Below are 27,772 nucleotides of genomic sequence, written 5' to 3' on the forward strand. Positions count from 1 at the left end.
CAGCAGTGGGAAATATTCAAACACGTTTTTGATAAAACCAGTGCATACCCCTAAAAGGCATAGTTTCCACTTGTGTAATTAAGCAACCATAACAAACAAGAAGCCGAACTAAAAGATTTACACAAAAGCAAGAAGTGAAAATTAATTGGCTGGGACAGCTATAAGAAGCAACAGTGGGTACAACAAAAGTAATAAATGGTGTAAAAAAGAAAATACTAAAATGAATTGGACCAGGGTGTCATATCTGTAGCAAATTATTTCAGAAATATATTAGGAGAAAGATTATGGTGAAGGAGAATGGGCAGTAAAGGGTGGTTACAGCAAAGATTATGAAGGATAATGTGGAAATGGCAGATGAGTACCTTGTATATGTTTTCACAGTGAAGTAATAAGACAAAATACCAGCAGTACAAAGGAACCTAAAAATAAGTCAAGTGGGGAACTTAGTCAATTTAATGTAGATAATTAAATAAATGGTAATGTAGAAAATAATGGGGCTTGAGACAGATAACCCCAGTATCTGAAAGTTTCTGCCCCAAAGTATTAAAAGAAATATGCTTGGTAATTGAATGTAATAATGTTATTGTTACAAAGCACACTAGATTCAGGAATTATGCATTTGGATTAAAAACTCAGACATGTCAATCCATATCTGAGGGGAAAAAAAAGTAATTGCTACTTTAACATTAGTTGTGGGGAAATTATAGAAATCTATCAACAGAGAAATAGAGGACAGTAGTTAATGGAGGTGACATTGATTTCAATGACTAGCTGGAGAGACATCAAGAGCCTGCTCAGCTTCATTTTGGGAAAGTCTGTTGTTTAGTAGCAATTAGGCATTTAATTGGGTAGTGGCAGGCTCTCTCAGGAATCAGGCCTTCCCAGTGACAGAAGACCAATCTGCCAAGAGCAGTCATTTGGAGGTTGGCAGCTTTATTGAATAGTAGTGCCAGCAGGGAAGTGGTGTCTATGCTGGTACGACACGCAGCATCATTGCTGGATTTCAGGGCACAGGTAAGTGATCTAATAAAACCATGAGATTATCAATAAAATGGAAGTGCACAGAATTAGAAAGCAACTGTGTGACATGAGTTATTATTAGCTTGGAGGGAGGGGACAGAGATGAAGGAAGAAGGGATGTACTATGATTGGTTGGATGTGACAAGTGATATTCCTTAGGGATTTGCACTGGGCTTTATCACAATTACATATTGATGACTTACATTAAGGAATATAGTCTAATATGTACAAGTTTACAGCTGTCACTAAGTTGGGGGGGGATATACTATATTACCTGGACGACAGAAGAAAGCTACAAAGTGACATGGACAGATGATATGATAGACAAAAGTGTGGGGCATCCAGAAAACAACAATTAGCATTGCTTACCTTGTTACAAAACATTACTGACTGAACATGACTTGTATTACAATCTTAGAAATTACTCAGTGGGAACAATGTATATGTACGTATTGCAGTCATGTAAAATTTAGGTATGTTATTTTTCTAGCTGTACTAATAGAATTAAAATAGAAAGTTAATAGGTTAATAATTTATATCAAGAAAATATCAGAAAAAGGGTTTTCATATGAAAATAGTAAGCTTTGTGTACAAATGTTACACCGAATTATTTCCACGCCTCTGCTGATAAAGTATCAAAAAGCATCTATGTCTATGAATATTGCTGCACTTAATTTTTCTGAAATTGGTCATCATTCTAGGTCCCTGATCCTGCAGTCAGGAAGCAGACATTGTTGGAGAAATTCAGCACATGTGGCAGAACCCATAGAGAGAGAAACAGAGTTCTGAGACTGAAGTATATAGTGAAGAGTCATTATCAAACCTTAACTCTGTTTCTCTCTCTACAGATATTGCCAGGCTAGCTGTGTTTCTCCAGCACTTTCTATTTGTTTCAGAATTCTATCACCCACACTATTTTGTTCTTATTTGAGTGCTTAGATACAACTTCATTGGGAAAGGAATACCAAGCATTCAGCATTCATGCTTGAAATACATTTGTTTTTGTTCTTTTACATATGTAAATAAGAGGTTTGAGGTTGCGGCTCATACTTCAAATCTGACCTCCCTGAAACAGCCCAAATAGTGTGACGTAGCTACACCTGGTTAAATTAGAACTCAGAACTACCTGCTAATAATACAGAAAGTTTTCCACTTCCGGCCTGCCTGTAGACCTGAAAGGTGCACTGATTTTCCTGACAACAGATTAAACAAAAATTTGAAACTGCTCTTGACAGTTACCAGACTGTCATCATTCCTGACTGCTCCCTTCCAGCCTTCTGGCCTGACTGCAATACCCTTTCTTCAGCTGCTGAATCACTCCTTGCAACTCTATACCCACTCCACACTTCCACCCACCCCAGCACTGAATCATTCCAAGCCCTGGGCTTTAACCTTTCCCCAGTCTCTGTCCGTCAGTTAGCCAGAGCCTTTCCTTCACTTATTTAAGAACTGCTGCAATGTAAAGGTTGCTTAATCTTGATCTTCTTCCTGACTGGCTATTCCTGCCACGTGATATGCATTGAAAAATGAGAAAAGACCCACTATCAGGTACATCTTGAGCCTCACTATTCGGCTGCAATGCCTAAAAATGAGCATCTGTAAATTTCCAGGCACTGGTTTAAACACAGAACAGATTACATTGTGTATGACAAATTATAGAAATGAAATGAGAAAATAAAACTACAAATAAAGCTGCTTGTAGTACAGCTTTAACTTATTGCTTTTTAAAGGGCAATTTTTAAATGCATGGCAGGTGATAAATTTCAATTTCCTAGCGTGAAATCTACCAATACAACCACAGTCCGCATCCAACATTTAATAATTTAACTTTCCACAATTCAGTTGTGGCATTTAATGCTAATATCATCGAGTGCAATCAAGACACAGGTCAATGTTCTGAGTCGTATATCGTTTGTTTTGAAATCTATCCCTCATAATATTTGCAACCTGCAGTGCTCTGTTCTGTGCCTTAAATTGATCTATTCTCTGTAGTGAAAAATTCTAGAAAATTGGAATGTATAATTTGTGACTTAGTCTAAGGAACCTAAAATTTATACTTACAAAGCTTTTGTTCAATCTATTCATTTTTACTGCTGAATTACATAGAAAGTTGAAGCAAGCTGTTATGGTGCTTAACTTTCACAAATGCTACAAACCAATTCTAAATTTTCACCCTCCTTCCAGGTTTCTTTTTTCTTTCTTCCACTAACTGAACAAAAATCTCTTTCCAAGTCAATTTACAGATTTTCAGCATTCAATTTTCTCCTTTCCTCTTTTGAAATTGTTAATTTACCAAAGTGGACATTCTCCATACATAGACCTAATCAATGACTGTACCTGTTTGTGTTAACAGGCAATCCAGTGTTGAAGGACCTTCACTGCAACTGGATCAATAGTAAGTGCCTTGAGTATTTTTTCTTCTCGTTAATGCATGGCACTGAAGCTAACTGCACCTTTTAAATAAGACATTTTGTTGAAGATTTTTCCCTTGCAGTCACCTGGACAATTTGCAAGAAATACAATAAGAAAACAACACTTATGTTGTTTGATAAAAAATGCTGATCAGCCAGCAAGTAGACTCTGAATGATAGAGACAATTCCACGGAGAATGCACTGGTTGATGATGATTGGCTGTTAACCGTCAAATATTGTTTAGATTTTAAATGAAGCAGGTTGACTCTGTCCAGTCTTGAAACTGATTACTCTGGAAAGATAAACTATCTCAAATGTTGTCATGAAACTTAGTGTTTCACACTGTCCAATGCAGCAGCAACATAGTGATCATCAACATCATAATAAAAAGAAACAAATTCTGACTATCACACCAAGATGTATTGCAACGTATGTGCTGGTGCGATGCTAGGTAGGTAGCCAGTAGATCCCAAGTCTAGCAGATCATATGAAACAGGATATTCCACAACAAGAAAGTACTGATCATACCCACCCAGTCTACACTTACAATCTCACCACACAGTATCCAACATTGGATGTGATTCCATGATTGGACCACATTTACTAATCAAGCCTGCATGTGTAAAGAATTACACAGGAAAACAATTTTGGATTGTCAGTTGGGATAGCAGTGTTGTGCTCTTGTGTACTACATGCCACAAACGTTAGAACACAGGACCTTGTTCTTTGTAGACAGAATGAACAGATACAGAAACTACACTGTTTCAATGCAACAAAATAAATGATAACCATTTTCTCATGCATTTCTAACGGCAATGCCTTGATCAATCAGAGTCAATCTGCCTACTTTTAAATTTAACCACTGTTTGGCAGTTAACTGTCAGTATTCATTAACTGTTATTCTTACCACAGAAATGACTGTACTAGAGTTTACTTGCCAACCAATCAGCATACAGTATAAATGTTGTTTTCTCTTTATTTTGGCAATTCTCGCAAATTGTCTTGATGAGTACAATACTTAAATCTTTGACAAAGGGGTCTTTTTTGCAGCAAGATTCAATTTTGATATTATCAAATGACTAACTGTACCATTTCCTCACTAATCGCTGAATGGCTATGACCTGCTAATTCATGAAAGTTGTGATGGACTCAAAAATCCATGATTCAAGTATCCCAGGCTAAATGGTGGGATGCACTCATCCTTACTCCCTGGAACTGCCAGCTCTGGGGGAGGGGGTATTGGGTGGGGTGGGGCGGGGTGTGGTCAGAAGGAAATCATCTAATTGGTAGACATCCACTCCAATTGGGGAGAGTTCAGGGATTTTGCCACTAGTTGTGTGAATGCCTTGTCAGTCTGCTTCACAAGGCAGCAAGAGATGTAAAAACATATTTTAAACTTATTCAGGGCCACAGTCAGTCTAACTGGACCCTGCCTCTACTAATTGCTAAACTTTGATTTAACATACAGCGAACCAATGTTTTGCCAGGCTAGGGATGTGTGAATCCCTGTATTGACATCCAACGACCTGTCCCATTGCAAGCTAATGCGCTTGGTTTGGTCAGAAGCTATGACATTTACAAAGCAGTGAAGGTCAAGGTAAGTCACAGATCCACAAGTACTTGATGCCTTCTTGTAATTAAAACAAAAGGCCATTCTTTTTGTGTAAATCCAGTGAGTTTTAAAACCGAATGCAACACAGCTGCACATCTTAGCTGCCCAGATTCTCTATGCATCTGAGATTCACACATTGATTGGAATTTAAGGTGGGTATTGGGGTGGGGGGATCTCCCCACTGGCTCATATAGTAATTGTCACATACAAATAAATTACCTAGCACCCAGGGAAGTATCATCCATTCAACTATGGTTGGTGGAGGACCCTGCATGTTTAAATCTGTGCGATCAATGTGTTGAGATGCCAACAACAGCAGGAAAAGAAAAGTCAAGTACGATGCAGTATGACAGATGAACTTAATAAATGGTTTTCTAATAAAAAGGCCTAATGTGCTTTTTGGTGCTATCAAGTAGCACACAGAAAAGATTGGAAATAGCAGTCCGATGCCAATGCAGGTCAGGAATTTAACGATCCAATGTCGCCGTCGCCAGCCAGGAAATTCATCGTACCAGCGGGAAGCAAGGAGCTGCTGACAGTTCGGCTGGGCGACAAACTAGAAGAAACAACAAGAATTAGACATTTTTTTTAAAAATGCAGAAGAACATAATTCAGGACAGAAAAAACTGAGAAGGACAAATACAATTGAAATTAATTTAAAAATATACAAGATTTCAACTCAGGTGGTTAATGCGCAAATCAGCATACTATTATAGTTGTAACATATGTTTAGCAATCTAAGGTATGTACTTTATGTCAAAACTGAATTTTATAATAAATAAATTTCAATTGCAGTGCCTTGTCACCTTCTTCCACCCACCACTCCCTATCTTGAAGGTAGTGACTCACAGCTAAGGCAGAGTTTCACTGGCACTAGCCTGTAGGCAAAATTCTTTATGTGAGATTCCAGCCAGTGAGCAGTCGCAATCTTCACTCAAGGAAGTGATCATATCAAAATCTAGGCCTATGTTTACTGAACCTCATCCACACATATTTCCTACATCGAACTGTGGTTGACTATGACCTGTTTTCACCTCTCCCTTACTTAGGGACATGGCTGCTTTTAGTAACCTTATAGAACTAAAGTCTGCTAAAAGATCAAGTCAGTAGGGAAAGTACTGAAACCATTTATTAGACTAGGAAGTGTGCATACCCACTGGTCCATTAGACAATGTGCACTCAGTCCTTGCTGTCCATGAGGAATAGGAACACAATTTCTTGCAGCTAGTAGTCATTGCTGATACAACTGAGGCCCTCTCCAATGTTAAATGAAGGACCACTGAATGCTTAACAAGGCAAAACGCATGTGGAACTGGACAAGACAGTGAGATATGGATGTTCAAACTCAGTTGTTTTGGGAAATGTACACATAGATATATACTTTCATTAATCAGTACATTCCTATACATTTTCTGCTTTTCTGGAGGCATTTCAAATTGTGTATGTGTGGCTCAAAGCCTCTGAAGAAATTTGCAATGGGGTCTGGAAACGACCTTGCAAGTGCGCTGATCTTCAGGTAGCAAATTAGCAGATGACTAGGGCAGAGTGAACAATGAAGCAAACCTTTCACAAGACGGAGTAAGAACTTCACTAGTTAATATGAATAGCAACATAATTCCAAATGAATAAATTTCCCAGTTGGTCCTTTTCTCAGAATTTTAGTAGAGTAAATCACAAGATGTAAATTGGGAATGCTGTCGCATATAGTGACCAGAGGGATTTCTGTCTCAGTAGGACAATCTAACTTAAAGGGTGTTTAGATGTTTTAAACAACAAATGCCAGTTTTAGCTAGGTTGTTTTAATGGTAATTAATAGTAATTAATTTTAACAGATATCAAATCCCAGCAGTTTAATTGTGAAACTGAGTGTGAATGTTTGGGCTTAACGACTGCAGAATTGCGGATACTAGTCTATTCAAGAGCTTTTTAGACTTAAAGAAATCAAGTATTATGGGTCAGGATGGGATAATGGAGTTCAGGTAGAAGATTGCCCAGATTTCATTTGCCAGATCCTCACTGCAAATCCCAAATTTGTTTATTAACCAGGAGTAATCATCCAATGATGCCTGGATGCCAAGCAATGGTTCTGATGCAAAGCACCCAACTGCAAATGGGTATTTTGAGGACTATCTGCCAACAGATTTATTTTCTATAATGTTAGATGGACTTCTGTTCCATTAAGCACCACTTTGCATTGTTGAATCTTCAGAAGTATCAATACTGAATTAGTATATCAGACATGAGTTATGGAACCAAATGACGGGCCCAAAAAACCCTAGCACAAAAATATTCTGTTGTATTCTGATCTATTTTCTGCTGTTTTGAGAGTACAAAATTAAGTAAAAGAGAACACTTGTGCACATTACTTCCAAGATGCAAACTAAAGAAGCCTTCAAAAATTGTACCATGACCATTTAGCACTCACTGGTAGACCAACCTGCCACAGCAAATAGATATAATTAATCTCCTGTTCCTGATCCAGATTTTGCTGCAACCACCCAGTCATATATGCAATGTCTCTCTGATACTGAATGAAGGCAGCCAACTTGATTTTGACATGTGAGGCTGGTTTGACTCTTCTGGCCCTACTGGGTCAGCTCTGGAGAAAGTATGATTTTGCACTGGGGTCTCGATTTTCCAGTAAGAAATGTAACGATGAAGAAATAGATGAGAATAGATTGAAAGCTTGAAATGAAACAACACAAAAGATATCGATTTCTATAAATAGATAATGTATAGGAAGGGCAGAAAAAAATGTGACAGTAATCGTGAAAGGGGATTCCATTTTTAGGGATGAGGCAGGTATTTCTGCAGCAGTAAATGGGATTCCAGGACGGAGTGCAGTGTTCTGTGTGTTCGGTTTGAGGCTGTGATAAAGTGACTGCAAAGCTTTCCTTGAAGACTGTGAACAGCCCAGGATCGTGCTCCACATTGAAACTCATGTTATAGGATTGAAGAAGGATGTAGTTCCGAAGGAAATTATAAAAAAAACTACCTCAAGAACAGTAATGTCAGTGCCAAGAGTTAGTGGGCATAGGATTACTAAAGTGGAATAATCACATGGCTGGAGAATGCGGCTGTGGTAGGAGAGAGGTCATCAGATTTCTGAGGTGTTGTGAAAGTTAGGACTTGTACAAGCTGTCAAGTAGTAGGATCAGGACTAATATCCTCAGGAGGAGATTTGCTAGTGCTGAAGAGTAGAGTTTAAATTAGCTTGTTGGGGGTGGGAGCCTGAGGATTAGCTCAAATTAGATGGAGGTAAATCTGATAACAAGAAGCAGAAGTTTCAAATGATATTCCACTTGAGTGAAACAAAGATGAACAGTCAAAAATACAAAGTTACAAGCATTCTTCCTGAATACCTGCAGCATTCTCAAAAAGGTAGATGATTTAAAAACAGAGGTATATAGGAAAGATCTAAAAGTCATCACAGAACCATGACAAATTGAAATTAAATATTCAAGGCTATTCAACATTCAAAAGAACTGGCAAGAAGAAAAAAGATGGTAGTGTTGCACTCCTAACAGGTGAGATCAGTACATTAGAAAGGGAGATTGTCATGTTGGAAAAACAAAATGTGGAATCCGGCTGCAGCCAAGAAACGGCAGGTAACAGCAAACACTGGTAGTTGTTTATTTAGCTACCAAACAGTCCCTGTAATTTTTTTCATGCATTCACGGGATGCGGGTGTCACTGACCACACAGCATTTATTGCCCATCCCTAATTGCCCGGGAGGCAGGTTTAGAGTCAACTACATTGCTGATGGGCTAGAATCACATGTAAGCCAGACCAGGTAAGGATGGCAGTTTCCTTCCCGAAAGGGCGATAGTGAACCAGATGGGTTTGACAATTGACAATGGATTCACGGTCATTATTAGATTCTTAATTCTAGATATTCTTATTGAATTCAAATTCCACCATCTGCCATGGTGGGATTTGAACCTGGGTTCCCAGAACTTTATCTGGGTCTCTGGATTAACAGTCTAGCGATAATAACTCTAGGCCATTGCCTCCTCATGTATAATGGAACTAACCAGGAGAATAGAGAAGCACAGAGATAATGGGAACTGCAGATGCTGGAGATTCCAAGATAATAAAATGTGAGGCTGGATGAACACAGCAGGCCAAGCAGCATCTCAGGAGCACAAAAGCTGACTTTTCGGGCCTAGACCCTTCATCAGAGAGGGGGATGGGGGGAGGGAACTGGAATAAATAGGGAGAGAGGTGGAGGCGGACCGAAGATGGAGAGTAAAGAAGATAGGTGGAGAGAGTGTAGGTGGGGAGGTAGGGAGGGGATAGGTCAGTCCAGGGAAGACGGACAGGTGAAGGAGGTGGGATGAGGTTAGTAGGTAGCTGGGAGTGCGGCTTGGGGTGGGAGGAAGGGATGGGTGAGAGGAAGAACCGGTTAGGGAGGCAGAGACAGGTTGGACTGGTTTTGGGATGCAGTGGGTGGGGGGGAAGAGCTGGGCTGGTTGTGTGGTGCAGTGGGGGGAGGGGATGCACTGGGCTGGTTTAGGGATGCAGTAGGGGAAGGGGAGATTTTGAAACTGGTGAAGTCCACATTGATACCATATGGCTGCAGGGTTCCCAGGCGGAATATGAGTTGCTGTTCCTGCAACCTTCGGGTGGCATCATTGTGGCAGTGCAGGAGGCCCATGATGGACATGTCATCAAGAGAATGGGAGGGGGAGTGGAAATGGTTTGCGACTGGGAGGTGCAGTTGTTTGTTGCGAACTGAGCGGAGGTGTTCTGCAAAGCGGTCCCCAAGCCTCCGCTTGGTTTCCCCAATGTAGAGGAAGCCGCACCGGGTACAGTGGATGCAGTATACCACATTGGCAGATGTGCAGGTGAACCTCTGCTTAATGTGGAATGTCATCTTGGGGCCTGGGATGGGGGTGAGGGAGGAGGTGTGGGGACAAGTGTAGCATTTCCTGCGGTTGCAGGGGAAGGTGCCGGGTGTGGTGGGGTTGGAGGGCAGTGTGGAGCAAACAAGGGAGTCACGGAGAGAGTGGTCTCTCCGGAAAGCAGACAGGGGAGGGGATGGAAAAATGTCTTGGGTGGTGGGGTCGGATTGTAAATGGCGGAAGTGTCGGAGGATAATGCGTTGTATCCGGAGGTTGGTAGGGTGGTGTGTGAGAACGAGGGGGATCCTCTTGGGGCGGTTGTGGCGGGGGCGGGGTGTGAGGGATGTGTCGCGGGAAATGCGGGAGACGCGGTCAAGGGCGTTCTCAATCACCGTGGGGGGAAAGTTGCGGTCCTTAAAGAACTTGGACATCTGGGATGTGCGGGAGTGGAATGTCTTATCGTGGGAGCAGATGCGGCGGAGGCGGAGGAATTGGGAATAGGGGATGGAATTTTTGCAGGAGGGTGGGTGGGAGGAGGTGTATTCTAGGTAGCTGTGGGAGTCGGTGGGCTTGAAATGGACATCAGTTACAAGCTGGTTGCCTGAGATGGAGACTGAGAGGTCCAGGAAGGTGAGGGATGTGCTGGAGATGGCCCAGGTGAACTGAAGGTTGGGGTGGAAGGTGTTGGTGAAGTGGATGAACTGTTCGAGCTCCTCTGGGGAGCAAGAGGCAGCGCCGATACAGTCATCAATGTACCGGAGGAAGAGGTGGGGTTTGGGGCCTGTGTAGGTGCGGAAGAGGGACTGTTCCACGTAACCTACAAAGAGGCAGGCATAGCTGGGGCCCATGCGGGTGCCCATGGCCACCCCCTTAGTCTGTAGGAAGTGGGAGGAGTCAAAAGAGAAGTTGTTGAGTGTGAGGACGAGTTCAGCTAGGCGGATGAGAGTGTCGGTGGAGGGGGCCTGGTCGGGCCTGCGGGACAGGAAGAAGCGGAGGGCCTTGAGGCCATCTCCATGCGGAATGCAGGTGTACAGGGACTGGACGTCCATGGTGAATATGAGGTGTTGGGGGCCAGGGAATTGGAAGTCCTGGAGGAGGTGGAGGGCGTGGGTGGTGTCACGGACATAGGTGGGGAGTTCCTGGACCAAAGGGGAGAAAATGGAGTCCAGATAGGTGGAGATGAGTTCGGTGGGGCAGGAGCAGGCGGAGACGATGGGTCGACCAGGGCAGGCAGGTTTGTGGATTTTGGGAAGGAGATAGAAACGGGCCGTGCGGGGTTGGGGAACAATGAGGTTGGAGGCTGTGGGTGGGAGATAGAGAAGCACAACCTGAGTATGCATTTTCATTGAGTTAATTGAATGAACACTAATGCTGTGAAGGATGAAATTCTGAAGACAATTAGGGATGGTTTTTTCTAAGGTAGTACACTGACGAAGAAACAAGACAGTAGCTATTTTAGATCCAGTGTGCAATAGAAAATTGCTAATTAATTAATTTTTAAAAAGTGTTGGAGAAACTCATGAGGTCTGTAGCATCTGTGAATGAAACAGAGTTCACATTTTGAGTCCAATGATTCTTTTGTTTCTTGCCTCACAGATGCTACCAGCTCTGCAGAGATTCTTCAGCACTTTTGGTTTTTACTTCAGAGCTCCAACTTCTGTAGTATTTTACTTTTATTTGAGTGGATAATTAATAATAATTTTTTTAAACAAGAATTTTGCATTATGTTTGGAAATTTGAGTAGTTTGCCAGTGTTAATTTTGCACAAAGGAAATTCTGAAAACTTGAGGCCCACATGGCCTAAGGTGGATTGAGGCAATATTGAAAATATGACGCTACTTGGGCAATGGATAGTCTTTAAACAGTTATTAGATAGTCTACAGTAACTATGTATTCCTCCAAGTAACAAAAATCCTGAAATGTCAGACAACTATGGCTAACAATGAAAGTTAAGGAATGTTTGAGATTAAAAGTAAAGATCAATAAAGTTGCCAGAAATAGTAGTAAACACAAAGGTTGGAAAGTTTTTGGAATATAGTCAAGGAAGACCAAGAAATATATGAAGAAAGGGAGAAGTGACTACGAATGTAAACAGGCATGGAACTTAAAAAGAGACTGTAAACTCTTCGGTGGGCACTTAAAAAGGAAACATTTGGCTAAGGCAAGCGTGGATCCATTTCAAGCAGTGTCAGAAAAATATATAACGGGGAATAGTATAATAGTAGTGAAACTAAATGTTTACTAAGTGCATGTTTTCATGGAAGAAGGTACAAATTTTCTCTGATAATTAAGAGATGCCAGAGTGACTAGGTAGACTGAGGAACTGAAAGAAATCAGTACTAGTGAGAAGATTGTGTTGGAGAAATTAATCCCCTGAAGGTACAGAAATCCCTGGGGCTTGATATTCAACATCTCAGAATGTTGAAAGAAGTAGCTATGGAGGTACTGGAGACATTGGTGATCATCTTACCAAATTGCATATCCTTTGCAATTGTTTTCAGCAGATTGGAAGATAGCAAATGTGACCCCACCATTTAAGAAGGAAGTGAGAAAGAAAGCAGGGAACTACAAGTATGTTAGCCTCACATCAATAATAAGGAAAATGCTAGAATTTAAGGAAAAGCATATGATAAATGGACAATGGGATAATAATGATCTGATTGGCAAGAGTCACTATGGATTTTGAATCAGAAATCTGTTTGATCAACCTGTTGGGAGTTTTTTTGAGGATGTTACAAACAGAATTGATATTGGGGAATTGGATGTAGCATATTGATTTTCAGAAAGCTTTTGATAAAGCTCCCCGCAGGAAGCTGTTAAAAAGAATAAAATACACGGCATAGGAGGTATTATAGTGGCAGGAATTAAGGATTGTCTAACAGGACAAAAACAGCTTAAGAACAAATGGGTCATTCTCACATGCGGCAGGCTGTGACTAGTTGTAGTATTATGAGGATTAGAATAAGTTGGAGCTTGTTTTTGATGAGCACAGACTTGATGGGTGGAAGGTACTGTAGATCTCTGTGACTTTGACTCTAAGGATGAGTACTTGGGTCCCAGCTATTAATCATCAATGATTTGGATGTAGAAACCAAATGCGATACTTCCAAATTTGTAGATGACGTAAAACTAGGTGGGAATGTATGGTGTGGGGAAGATACAAAGTGGCTTCATAAGAATTTAGACATATTTGAGTAGATAAGAATGTGGTAGATGGAATATAATGTGGAAAAATGTGTCGGAGTGGACTTGATGGGCTGAATGGCCTTACTTCCACTCCTATGTCTTATGGACATGCACTTTGGTAAGAGAAACAAACACGTAGAGCATTTCTTAAATGGCAAGAGATTAGGGAGTATAGATATAGAAAGGACCCACGTGTTCTCTTTAGGAAGGTGCAACAAGCCATCAGGTTTAACAGAATACTAGCCTTTTTCACGATAGTATTTATGAACTAGAGTAATGTATTTTGTCTCATTCATATAGCATCTTTGTTGAACCACATCTGGACTGAGTGCAGTTTTGGTCCATTACCATAGGAAAGATATTATTGTCAATAAAGGTTCACCAGACTTGTTCCTACGATAGTAGCACTGTCCTGCAAATGGGAACACTGGGCCTGCATTCTGTAGACTTTTAAAGAATGAAAGGTGATCACAGTGAACCCTGAGGGTAGGCAGGCTAGATACAGGCAAGATTTTTCCTCTGTTTGGGGAATCTGAAACTGAGATACAAAATTTCAAACAAATATAGAAGTAATTAGGCTTCAAATAAAGAGAAATATTTTTACCCAGTGCTGTGAAACTTTTCTTGGCGGGGGGCGGGGGGCGGGGGGGAGAGACAATCAATAAGCATGCTTAAATTAGAGACTGCCAGATTTCTAAACATATATGATGTATTGGGAATTGGAGATGGTATGGGAAAAAGCGAGTTGAAATGGATGATCAGCTATGGTTGTACCACATGACCTACTGCTGCCCCTGTTCTGATCTACAGAAGATGATGATCTGAACTGATATCGTCAGTTGGTAACCTAGCAAGTTAAGAACTTTACTACTGCAATTTTCTTTCCTGATTTAGGAATAGTTACGACTGAAACCATAACTATTTAGAATGGTTTCACGTGGTCAGGATCCAGGGTCTTGGTGGCCACACCCTTCAAGTTAAAGTGCATTTTGAAGCAACAATCATCTGCAATGTCAAAGTCATTCAGGAGCCTATGCAGATCTTACAGAATTGGAACAAACCCTTGTTCAGTTGACATGCTTCATACAACAAGGTCTTCTACAGCACCTGCCAGAAGTTCCAGTCCAGGCAGAAGACATTACATGCCCAGATGATGAGTACAACAGTTTGTAACAATTTACCCAGGAACAGGAGTTTCTATCTAAATGGCATCAGACATCAGTTTGTGTAGGCTTCCCACAGCCTTCCCCTGCTATTGAAGCTCTACATCAATGAGATTGGGTCACATATTGTAAATCAAAACTCTCAACTTTTCCAATAGTTTGAATTAAGGAAGATGAACTCACTCTAATTGTAATAGATGAGGATAAGCCTCTTTTTTTCTCTACAGATTCCTAACCATGAGACATGCCAAGGGCTTAAACCTGAATACATGCCACTATCTGGCCTAGCTTCCTCATTCTGAGAAGTAGGTCTTACAGTACCAAAAGATCTTTGGTTCTTATATAGAACATAGAACATAGAACATAGAACAGTACAGCACAGAACAGGCCCTTCAGCCCACAATGTTGTGCCGACCATTGATCCTCATGTATGCACCCTCAAATTTCTGTGACCATATACATGTCCAGCAGTCTCTTAAATGACCCCAATGACCTTGCTTCCACAACTGCTGCTGGCAACGCATTCCATGCTCTCACAACTCTCTGCGTAAAGAACCTGCCTCTGACATCCCCTCGATACTTTCCACCAACCAGCTTAAAACTATGACCCCTCGTGCTAGCTATTTCTGCCCTGGGAAATAGTCTCTGGCTATCAACTCTATCTATGCCTCTCATTATCTTGTATACCTCAATTAGGTCCCCTCTCCTCCTCCTTTTCTCCAATGAAAAGAGACCGAGCTCAGTCAACCTCTCTTCATAAGATAAGCCCTCCAGTCCAGGCAGCATCCTGGTAAACCTCCTCTGAACCCTCTCCAAAGCATCCACATCTTTCCTATAATAGGGAGACCAGAACTGGACGCAGTATTCCAAGTGCGGTCTAACCAAAGTTTTATAGAGCTGCAACAAGATCTCACGACTCTTAAACTCAATCCCCCTGTTAATGAAAGCCAAAACACCATATGCTTTCTTAACAACCCTGTCCACTTGGGTGGCCATTTTAAGGGATCTATGTATCTGCACACCAAGATCCCTGTGTTCCTCCACGCTGCCAAGAATCCTATCCTTAATCCTGTACTCATCTTTCAAATTCGACCTTCCAAAATGCATCACCTCGCATTTATCCAGATTGAACTCCATCTGCCACCTCTCAGCCCATCTCTGCATCCTGCGAATGTCCCGCTGCAGCCTACAACAGCCCTCTACACTGTCAACGACACCTCCAACCTTTGTGTCGTCTGCAAACTTGCTGACCCATCCTTCAATTCCCTTGTCCAAGTCATTAATAAAAATTACAAACAGTAGAGGCCCAAGGACAGAGCCCTGTGGAGCTCCACTCACCACTGACTTCCAGGCAGAATATTTTCCTTCTACTACCACTCGCTGTCTTCTGTTGGCCAGCCAATTCTGTATCCAAGCAGCTAAGTTCCCCTGTATCCCATTCCTCCTGACCTTCTGAATGAGCCTACCATGGGGAACCTTATCAAATGCCTTACTGAAGTCCATATACACCACATCCACAGCTCGACCCTCATCAACCTTTCTAGTCACATCCTCAAAAAACTCGATAAGGTTTGTAAGGCATGACCTACCCCTCACAAAGCCGTGTTGACTGTATTTGATCTAGCCATGCTCTTCCAGATGGTCATAAATCTTATCCCTCAGAATCCTTTCTAACACCTTGCAGACGACAGACGTGAGACTTACCGGTCTATAATTGCCGGGGATTTCCCTATTTCCTTTCTTGAAGAGAGGAATTACATTTGCCTCTCTCCAGTCCTCAGGTACGACTCCAGTGGAGAGCGAGGATGCAAAGATCTTCGCAAGTGGCGAAGCAATTGCATTTCTCGCTTCCCAAAGCAGCCGAGGACAAATCTGATCTGGGCCTGGCGACTTGTCAATCTTAATGTTTGACAAAATTTTCAGCACATCAGCTTCGTCTATCTCTATCCATTCCAGCATGCACACCTGCTCTTCAAAGGTTTCATTCACTACAAAGTTGGTTTCTTTCGTAAAGACAGAAGCAAAAAACTCATTTAGGGCTTCCCCTACCTCCTCAGGCTCCACACACAAGTTCCCTATGCTATCCCTGATCGGCCCTACTCTTTCTTTGACCATTCTCTTATTCCTCACGTAAGTGTAAAATGCCTTTGTGTTTTCCCGGATTCCTTCTGCCAAGCCTTTCTCGTGCCCCCTCCTTGCTCTCCTCAGACCATTTTTGAGCTCCTTCCTTGCCTGCATGTAATCCTCTCTAGCTGAACTTGACCCTAGCTTCCTCCACCTTATGTAAGCTACCTTCTTCCTTTTCACTAGAAGCTCCACCGCTCTCGTCATCCAAGGTTCCTTAATCTTACCCCTTCTTGCCTGTCTCAGAGGGACATATTTACTCATCACTCCCAACAACTGTTCCTTAAACCGTCTCCACATGTCTATAGTTCCCTTACCATGGAACAACTGCTCCCAGTCCATGCTTCCTAACTCATGTCTAATCGCATCATAGTTTCCTCTTCCCCAATTAAATATCCTCCCATTCTGCCTAATCCTCTCCTTCTCCATAGCTATGTAGAATGTGAGGCAGTTATGGTCACTATCACCAAAATGCTCTCCCACCACAAGATCTGATACCTGCCCCGGCTCGTTTCCGAGCACCAAGTCTAGAATGGCCTCTCCCCTCGTCGGCCTGTCAACGTACTGCGTTAGGAAACCCTCCTGAACGCACCTTACAAAAACAGCTCCATTCAAATCTTCTGCTCGAAGGAGGTTCCAATCAATATTAGGAAAGTTAAAGTCACCCATTACAACAACCCTACTACGTCCACACTTTTCCAAAATCTGTCGACCTATGCTTTCTTCAATCTCCCTGCTGCTATTGGGGGGCCTGTAGTAAACCCCTAACGAGGTGACTACTCCCTTGCTGCTCCTAATTTCCACCCATACTGACTCAGTAGGCAGATCTTCCTCGACAAAGGAAGCTTCTGTAGCTGTGATACCCTCTCTGATTAGTAGTGCTACACCCCCTCCTCTTTTTCCCCCCTCCCTATTCTTTTTAAATGTTCTAAACCCTGGAACATCCAGCAATCATTCCTGCCCATGAGAAACCCATGTCTCTGTTATGGCCACAACATCATAGCACCAGGTACTGATCCATGCTCTAAGCTCATCACTTTTATTCCTGATACTCCTTGCATTAAAGCAAACACACTTTAACCGATCCCTTGGTTCCTTCCCAGGAAAATCCTTCCCACTAGCTGGTCTACCTCTTGCTACTGCCTCACCTGCATCAACGCTCACCTCTGGTATACAGTTCAGGTTCCCACCCCCCTGCCATACTAGTTTAAACCCTCTTGAACTACTCGAGCAAACCTTCCACCCAGGACATTGGTCCCCTTCCAGTTCAGATGCAACCCGTCCTTCTTGTACAGGTCCCACCTTCCCCAGAAGGCATCCCAATTATCAACATATCTGAAGCCCTCCCTCCTACACCAGCTGCGTAGCCACGTGTTCAGCTGCGCCCGCTCCCTGTTCCTCACCTCGCTATCTCGTGGCACCGGTAGTAAACCAGAGAACACTACTCTGTTCGTCCTGCTCTGCAGCTTCCATCCTAACTCCCTGAAATCACTTTTTATATCCTCAAACCTATTTCTGGCTATATCATTTGTGCCAATATGTAACACGATTTCTGGCTGTTCGCCCTCCCCTTTTAGAACTGTATACACCCGATCGGAGACGTCCCGGACCCTGGCACCAGGGAGGCAACATACCTTCCGGGAATCCCGATCTTGCCCACAAAATCTCCTGTCGATTCCCCTAACTATCGAGTCCCCTACCACGAGTACTTTTCTATTCTGCCCCCTTCCCTTCTTTGCCACAGTGCCAGAGAACTGACTACTATGGCTTTCCTCTGGTAGGTCATCCCCCCCAGCAGTATCCAAAACGGTATACTTATTGCTAGATTATACACTAGATTATTCTGATACTCTCTCAGATCAGAGAGGCCAGAATTCTTTACATAGTCGAGGAATTATGGATTCTGCTTCACAGTCAGATGACACGATATCTCATTCATTAACATGCAGGTGGCACCTGATCAGTCTGTCCAAGAGGGCATAGAACCGGAACATTTAAAAGTTCAGGAAAACTTGCCACTATTCCTGAAACCTCACAACAATGTTCTACTTCTGTTTGGCAGACTTCAAAATTCAATGTCTTGAGCTCCAGTGATCTTGTCTGTTGAGATAGTAAGTAACTGACCTTTTAAACCTTATCTCGTCCTTTGGCTCAGAAGGTTTTGTATTTTCTCCAGTTGCAGCCTAGCAGGTATGACTGTAAATCTTCAAATGAAACTAGCAGTCTGCAAGGATTTTCATTGAATCATGGAAGACCTTCTGTGAAGCACTCAAAAAAGTGTATCCATACTCTGCCATTCTTCTAACAATTTATCTATCCTTTCATTCATTGCGCATTTGATACAAGATGCTCAAGATGCTAACATCCTACTATTGCAATTCAATGATGCTACAACTCTGCTGTTCTTTGTAGATGCAACTTCATCATTCAACGGTCTTGAAGGTGGGTTAAGATGTTCTCATAAAAAATTTATTTGTACCTAGTCAAAAGGAAGTGGTACCCTCTCAATGAGCATCCATCTGTCTTTATTTCAAAGAAGCTGCCACTGGTACAAGTCTTTCAGTGCTATGATTTTTGAGGATGCTGCAACTCATCCTATTTTTTCATCTGTTGTGAATGTATGTGTCTAGACCAGCATTCCTGCCAACTTCCTCCTATATCATTTTGCACGACTATGTCCACAGAATAATGCAATCTCTTAGCATGTGAATTTGTGAACAAGACCTTTATTTGAGGGAAGGTGGTAGGAAGAAGCTAGATGTCTTAAAACACATCATTTCTAAGGGGAATACTTAGAGGAGCTGAATAACTTATGCTCTACAATATAATCAAACACATAGCCAATCATCGGTACCTATGGTACAAAGGTCTTGTAGAGAGTGGTGAGGCTGTGGAATTTTCAGCCACAGAATGCAGTTGAGGCCAACACATTGAATGTTTTCAAGGAGGTGTTAGGTATGGTTATTAGAGTTAATGGGATCAAGGGGATAGGGAGAAAACTGCAGCAGGGTACTGAATTAGACAATCAGCTATGATCATGATGAATGATGGAACGGGTTCGAAGGCCCACTCATGCTCCTATTTTTGATGCTTCTATCTATGTGTCATGGCTCCAGGGGTTATTGGTCTCCTTATCAAAGGAAGGATTTACTTGCGCCGAACATCCTCATATGAGCAGAGACTGAGATATTGTAATTTGATTTTAAGGCATTTAGGAAAATGAGACATTATCTCATTGAAACTTAAAAAAATCCCAAGGAGCTTGAAAGGGTAGATATTGGGAAGAAGTTTCCCCTGTCTTGAGCTAGTGTTGAAGCTTCAAAATAATAAGTAATTCATTAAAGACTGAGATAATGAGAACTTTCTTCAAAAGTTGTGAATCTAGGCTATTCCAGAGGGATGGAGATCCTTAGTCACTGAGACCGTTCAAGACAAACATTGGAGTTTTGGGCATTAATAGAAGCAAGGGATGTAGGCATTGTGGACAGTTGCAGAGCTGAAGTACAAATCAGCTGTAATCTAATTAAATAACAAAACAAATTCAAAATTCTTAAGGCTGCACTTATTTCTGTAGGTTTCTTGGGATATTTGTGAACCTGCAAGGCAGGGCCCTAGATAGCTCAGAGGAACAGAGGGATCTTGGGGCGCTTGTCCACAGATCCCAGAAGGTGTTTGGAGAGGTCAACAGGTTAGCTTGCCTTTATCAGTTGAGGCAACTAAATTACAAGAACAGGGAGAGCATGTTGAGCTGCGCAAAACTTTTGTTGTTTTATAGAACTCCTAGTGTGGAAGCACGCCCTTCAGCCCAACAAGTCCGCACCATCACTCAGAGCATCCCATCCTGACCCATTCCCCTATAACAGACCTAATGTCCATATCCTTGAACACTACAGACAATTTAGCATAGCCAATCCACCTAGCCTGCACATCTTTAGACTGTGAGAGGAAACCGGAGCACCCGGAGGAAACCCACACAGACTGGGGGAGAACGTGTAAACTCCACATAGCCAGTTGCCTGAGGGTGGAATTGAACCTAGGTCCCTAAAGCTGAGAGGCAACAGTGCTCCACAGAGCTACCATGCCACCCCTTGGTCACAGCTGAAGTACTAAGTGCAATTCTGGTCACCTCATGAGAGGAAGAATGTGATTTGCACTAGAGGGGGTACAGAAGAGATCAGATTTCTCTTCAAAGATGCTGCCAGACTTGCTGAGATTTTTCAGCAAATTCTGTTTTTGTTTCTGATTTCTAGCATCAGCAGTTCTTTCAGTTTGCATTTGCATTCACAAGAATGTTGCCTGGGGTGGAGCATTTCAGATAGGAAGAAAGGTTGGATAGGTTTAGCTTGTTTTCTTTAGAGCAGAGAAAGCGGAGGTGGGGTACTTGATTGAAGTTTATTAAGATTATGACAGGCATGGATGGAGTGGATAGAAAGTAGCTGTGCCCTCTGGTGGGAATCTGGAATGCGCTGTTTGGGAGGGTAGTCATAGCAGGTAACTTCACAAATGTTATTTGGATGAACATTTGAAGTGTTGTAACATTCAAGACGATGGGCTTTGTGCTAAGTTGTACGAGTGTAGACAGTAGTGTATATTTGGTGGTACAGACTCAAGGGGCTGAAAGGCCTCTTCTAAACTGTATGATTCTATGATTCTAACTTATTTCAACCAGAAGAACACACCAGTGAAAAAAGCAATTACAAATGTTTCATTGATTCTGTTAGTTACAGCTTCCTTCATGGTCATTTTATGGCATCAGTCTGGTAGAGTTCACCATTGCATATTGCTCTTAAATATAGCTCAGGAAAGGTGTCCATAATTATTCCATTTTGCTGTATTTCAATAAACAAAGTCTTACTGCTCACAAAGTCATCAGATGAGGGGGTGGATGAATTGTGTGCACAGGAAGGGGTGGAATAGGATGGTGAATAAACAGAGCAAAGCAACCAAAAGTTGAAACATCAAATAAAGTCAATCTACATGTGTCTTTCCTCAAACTTATCCAAAGTTTCTCAATGTTGAGACTTCTGCCTATTTCCTTTGTAGACGTTTACAGCCATTACCATAATTGGACCATGAAGAATTACATGCCTTACAAATGTAGAGATCTATATAGTTAAGTTTAGACTAATGTTACAGAACTCTATTCACAAAGGGTCAAACAATCCAAGTTATCAATATACAACGCTGTGTCCATCTGTGTATGTCAGCTACTCAAGTTGCTGTATCACCTACCAACTACTGCTATAAAGCGCTCTAAGAAGATAAAATTGAGCAACAAATGGTTGTAGTGACTCCCCTGGAGCATCAGATGTCTGAGGTGAACATTATCTCAGTAAAACAGATGATCTGAGAGGAAACAGCTAGTGAAAGCTTTCTCTTGCACTATCACAGAATGGCAGATCTATGTGATGTAATTATAGAAATAGGCCCATTGCAGTCTCTAAGGATATGATAGCATAACTGGCCAATCCTTGCAGATCACTGACACTGGACAGGACAGCTGGTGGGTAAGAAGTTGAATGTTAAAGGCAGTCGAATGGGGTGTGTGTGGGACCGGCAGGTTGCAATGCAAACAGCTTTGTCTTAGATAGTATCAAGCTTCTTGAATATTGTTGGCTTCTTGCAGTAATTCAAATAGGTGATGGTACTCCATCACACTCCAGACATGGGCTTGGTAAATTGTAAATAGGCAGTGAAGGTCAGGAGATAAGCTACATACTGCAGAACTCCCAGTTTCTAACCTTCTCTTGTAGTTACTGTATGCATATGGATGGTCTAGGTAGGTTTCTGGTCAATGACAACACATAGGGTATTGACCATGTAGATGCAGTGATAGTAATTCTATTAGAGGCAGCAAGAACTATGGATGCTGGAGTCAGAGTCAACACAGTATGGAGCTGGAGGAACACAGCAGGTCAGGCAGCATCAGAGGGGCAGTAAAGTCAATGTTTCGGGCTTGAACCCTTCATCAGGACTGGGAGAGGAAAGGGAGCTGGGAAATAAATAGAGAGAGGAAGGATGAGGCTGGGGGAAGGCAGGTGGAATGGCGATAGGTTGGATGCAGGTAGGGGTAGTGGGGGTGGTCAGTGGGAAGATTGGGGCAAATAGGTGCAGAAGATGATGGACAGATAGTGTCAGATCAAGGAGATGAGATGAGATGGAGGGTTGGATATGGGATGAGGCCGGGGTGGGGAGATTTAGAAACTGGCGAATTCCATGTTTAGGCCATCAGGCTGTAGGCTCCTGAGGTGGAATATGAGGTGCTGTTCCTCCAGTTTGTGTGTGGTGTCACTGTGGCACTGGAGGAGGCCCAGGATGGACATGTCACCCGGGGAGTGGGAGGGGGAGAGGGAGTTGAAATGGCTGGCAACCAGCAGGTGATGTTGGCTACAGCATAAACAGCTCCACCAATCAGTCACTGAGTAGGTGTTTGGACTCACTGATGCAGCGGCGGCCACATTGGGGGCACCAGATACAGTAGATTCGGTTAGAGGATGTACCCCTGTCGGATATGGAAAGTTTGTCTTTGCCGTTGGATGGAGGTGAGATGGCAAGCTATGGGGCAAGTGTAGCACCCCCTGTGGTTGCAGGGAAAGGTATTGGGTATGGTGGGATTGGTGGGGAGTTTGGAACGACAAGGGAGTCATGGAGAGCATGGTTCCCATGAAAGGCATACAGGGGTTGGAAGAGAAATATCTCTTTGGTGTTGGGGCCAGATTGCAGGTGGCGGAAGTGGCAGAGGATGGTATGCTGGATGTGGATGTGGAGGTTGGTAGGATGATATGTGTGGACCAAGGGGACTCTGTCTTTATTTTTGTTAAGGGGAGGGGCTTAGAGGGAAGAAGTGTGGGAAACGCAAGAGATGCGGTCGAGGGCATTTTGGATCAACGGGATGTTGTGGTTCTTGAAGTAAGAGGACATCTGGGAGTGGAATACTCCATCTTGGGAACAGATGCAGCAGAGGTGAAGGAATTCAGAGTAAGAGATTCCGCCACCTTCAATCCGACGCCACCACTGAACAGGTATTGACATCATTGACAACACACGGGTCAGCAGTGTGGTCTGGTTCCTGCTTTGCTGGATGACTGTCACTGTAGAAACACTTAAGGAGCTTGACGCCACCGAGGGAAAAGCAACCCATTTGATTGGCTTCACATCCGTAAACATCCACCCGCTCCATCAAATCTCTGTAGTGACAGTGTGTACCATCTGAAAGTTGCGCTGCAGTAATTCATTGAGACAGGACGTCCAAACCAATGACCACTGCCATCTAAAGGACAACAGACACATGGGAACACCACCACCTGCAAGTTCCCCTCCAAGCCACCCACCATCCTGACTGGAAAATATATCAATATTCCTTCAATCTAGGTCAAAACCCTGGAATTCCATCCATAATGGCACTGTGAATTTATATGCACTAGCTAGGCTGCAGTAGTTCAAGAAGGCAATTAAGGATGGCCAATTAACGCTGGCCCAGCCAGCAATACATACATTCAACAATCAAATAAAAAAAATTCTCCGGCTCAGTTGGGCAGATGATTATGAGACCCTGGGAGGAAACTCTAGGTCTATAGTCTTAGATGTAGTTCAAAAGCATGCTGACAGCTAGAATTCTGTTTTTAGAAATAGTGATTGACATCCATATTAATTATGAAGTGCTGTGGGAGCAGTAACTAATGAATGATGACAGTTCAATGGACCAAATGCTCCTTTTTCCTCTGCATCCTATTACTGATCTACGTCCAGAGAGACAATGTATCTAAGATTTTAATTATAATTATTCAAACCAATGGCTTACAACCATCCAATTTATAATAGACTTGGCGAAAAATTCTATTTTTGCATTGTGGTTACTTTGATGCTTTAACATTAATTACTGCAAGGAAATAAAATTACTGTACTTTTGTCTTTAACTTGCACTTCTCTCATAACAATACCAATTTATTAGGCATTACGTTTGAAGGTCGAAGAAAATAAGATGAGTATCTGAAATTTACTTCTACGTGAATTCACATTTCATTAAATCTTGAAAGTTGTTGACTCGTATGAAGACTTATTTCTAGCATGTAGTCGTGTGATCAGGCCACACAACTTAAATAACTGATCATTTTCCAATATTCTTACCTCTTTCTGATGATACTTAATTGCCAACTTTAGCCTGGAAAGATCATTAGCAGTCTGCACTTCCAGAATGCTGTTATCATCCCTATAATTAAGTATTATTTCTAATTCCCGAGAGCTCCTTGTCTGGTCCAATAAATCTTTTGCAAATGTTTCACACTGATGTGATAATTCCTCATATTCCGATTTAAATTCATTTTCCACTTTACTTAGTTCCTGAAGCTCCCAGCCCAAATGAAATGCAGTAAGAAAGGGGTCTTCACTGGACAAAGCAATTAAAGATGGGCTTGCTAAGGCTTTGTATATATTCAATCTTGATCGAGAATGACGTAGGCTGTCAACATCTGAACTGGAAACACATTCAACACAGTTGCAACGAACTTCATGAGGCTGTGGTATAGAGACTCCCCTCTGCACAAGAAGTTTTATGATCTCATAATTGTTGGTGTGTGCTGCAAGAATTATAGGTGTGATATCTGGCGTAAATTCTGAAAATTGTTTATCCAGTAGTATTGGTGGAACCTGTGAACAAAACAGGAAATGCATTATTGTGAACAGAACATTCTTGGATCAGTTTTTCTCTCATTGTATCAGTGCAACTGGAGCAGAAATTGGCTGAACCAATGCCAACTGTTGCGGATTTTTAACTTTCAGGTAGTTTCTCACAATAACCAATCTTCCAAGATGAGGGGAGGCTTTCAACATAAATCACATAATTGATGCATTTTGGGTTCCTAATAACGTCCCAAAGTATGCATATCTATTGTATTTATGCAGGAATTTTAAACTTCCAAATCCTAGTTTTATCTTGCCTAGGCTGGTCTGTGTTGTAGGGTGAGATGAAACCATGCAGATCTCGGCTGTTTTCCCTAGACGTGCCAGCTCAGGAACAGTGTGAAAGCACTCCAGTACCCATAGCAACATTCTATACTCCTACCTACATCCTCCTCGCAACGATATTCACACCCTTCCCTGTTCACATTCTCTCTACTCCACTGGGTGGTGACAGCAGGATGGGTTGAGTATTTTTGGCTTTGTGGGGAAGCACAAGGTAGCAACAACATTGTTACGGTGTGGGTTGGGTGTGAACACTGCCCATGATGAAGTGAGTGTGTTAGCATTTATCAGTCGGTGAGACTGTGCAGATTCAGAAGGTTACAGCTTCATTTAGAACAATGCAAGTCAAACAGCTAAAGATAGACATGAAAGGACGCAGGTTTACTTCATGACAAGAAATAGGGTCATAGCTATGTGGCAATTATATCCATTTGCTTCCTAATGGTGTCTGTCCCTACACTGCTGCTGCACTGACATCAGAACACTCCAGTGTAAAATGGTAAGTGGGTCGATTAAATAGCAGTCAGCATTGGATACATTCTCTTTAGAACTGACTAGAAGATTTGAGCCAATAATTGTGAATTCTTCAACTGCCATACTAGGCTCAAAATTAATTCCCCAGTAGTACTGGCCTTCCCTGAAGGCCAGAACTGAAAGATTCCAGTGATGGCACTGACTCAGACATAATTTTCAGATGATGCACATTTTCTTAGAAGTATAACCACTGGTTCAGATTTTTTTTAAAGAGTTTTCCATTAACAAAGATTTGTTCATTTTCTTAGAAAATGACTAACAAAATTATAGGACATTATAAATGTTTCAAGACAGTTTTATCAAAGAATTTTAATAATTTCAAGTTGAGTCATTCTGGAGGAGAACTGGACAGCCTTATCAGAAATGCTTAGTTACTGTGATAAAAAACATTTTCAGGTGACATTACTAACTGCACAAAGATTACCTTCCTTAAATACATCAAAGTAATGAAAGAAACTATCAAACTGTTATGTTATACTGCTTGATCAGATTACATGGTTCATGCAAGATTTTAAAACAGTGACTTTACTGATGAGTTTTAGCAGAAACTTACAATGTAACCAAACCAGTGAAAATTACGGATCACAATGTTCCATCATACAATGAGATCATGGTTGATCTGTATCTTAATTCCATTTACATGCACTTTCAATTGACAGAGCATTCAGAACTTTTCAGTGAGAAAATTCCACCAGCCTTTCTGTGAAAAAGCACCTCTTGATTTCACCTCTGATTGACTAAATTTAATATCTGGATGTTCAGTACATCTTCTCTCACATATTGTAGATGACTGTATGGATGTTTCCTCTCCATTTCACCTGGTGCCACTTACCTACCCATTCTTTCAATATAATTAACCGGCTCACAGGTGAAAAGAAATTCTGTTCATGCAAGTCATCAGCCACTTCAAGTGGGAGACCCAATGAGACCATTTGGATTATCCTCTGAATGAGGCAATTAAACTAAACTGGTTATAATCCCTGACAGCTATAAATTCCCATAAAAAATTCAATCTAGAGCCTTTTATGACTTGAATTATAATCTCCAACATAGCAGCTTATGCTACAATAGCTGACCATCTGGTCCATTGTGCATGCCTTGATACTATAAATGAGCTATGAAGTTATTTCTATTCCTATTCCCTTACCACCTATCATGCTATAAATTTTTATTAAGTATTGATTCATTTTCCCCACAGTAGATTCTGTTTCTGATAATATTTCCATATTGTAGCTAATGCACAAAAAAAAAGTCCCTACCTTTTCCTTCCTCCTTTGTGGCAATCTCCTGCCTTCTAGATCCCAGCACACTGACCAGTTTTATTTCCTATTCACCTTACCAAAAACTTTGATAACTTTACAGATCTGGGTCAGACTTTATTTTCATTCTGCCCATTCCAGAAAACAAGTGTCTCAGTCTTTTAGAAACAAATCAAAATATGCTGGAAATACTCAGCAGACTGGGTGGTATCTAGGAGAAGAAGAGCTAATGTTTTCAATTAGAGATCTCTCATTGGAGAGGTATCAGCAGCCCGAAATGTTTGCACCAACCTTATCGGACAAGGGAAAATTAGAACATAAAGCAGAAGAACCATGCTCAAAGGAAAAGGGTTAGAACATATAGCCCCTTTGGCCCTCGATGTTGTGCCGACCTGTGAACTCATCTAAGCCCATCCCCCTAACACTATCCCATCATCATCCATATGCTTATCCAAGGACTGTTTAAATGCCCCTAATATGGCTGAGTTAACTACACTGGCAGGCAGGGAGTTCCACGGTCTTACCATTCTGAGTAAAGAAAAAAAAACCCACGTTTGACATGACACGTCCGCCTCCTTCACTCGCTTTACCACAGATTCACAGTAACAGCAGTATGTACTATCTACAAGATGCACTGCAGCAACAGACTGGGATTC

At 41.9% G+C, this 27,772-nt stretch overlaps 1 protein-coding gene across 2 annotated transcripts in view; it reads right to left on the minus strand.

Annotated features, from left to right (window-relative positions):
• Window positions 1–27,772, minus strand: part of LOC125453711 (short transient receptor potential channel 4-like) — a 101,970-nt gene that overhangs the window by 24,495 nt on the left and 49,703 nt on the right. For both annotated transcript variants that reach the window (XM_048533619.2, XM_048533621.2), the window contains exons 3-4: window positions 24,490–25,008; window positions 5,264–5,600 (exon numbers count right to left, since the gene is read on the minus strand). In XM_048533619.2, coding sequence (XP_048389576.1) covers window positions 5,264–5,600; window positions 24,490–25,008 — 856 coding nt within the window. The remainder of the gene's footprint in view (window positions 1–5,263; window positions 5,601–24,489; window positions 25,009–27,772) is intronic.

The sequence above is a fragment of the Stegostoma tigrinum genome, chromosome 6 (assembly GCF_030684315.1).
Source record: "Stegostoma tigrinum isolate sSteTig4 chromosome 6, sSteTig4.hap1, whole genome shotgun sequence".
Taxonomy (NCBI): Eukaryota; Metazoa; Chordata; class Chondrichthyes; order Orectolobiformes; family Stegostomatidae; genus Stegostoma; species Stegostoma tigrinum.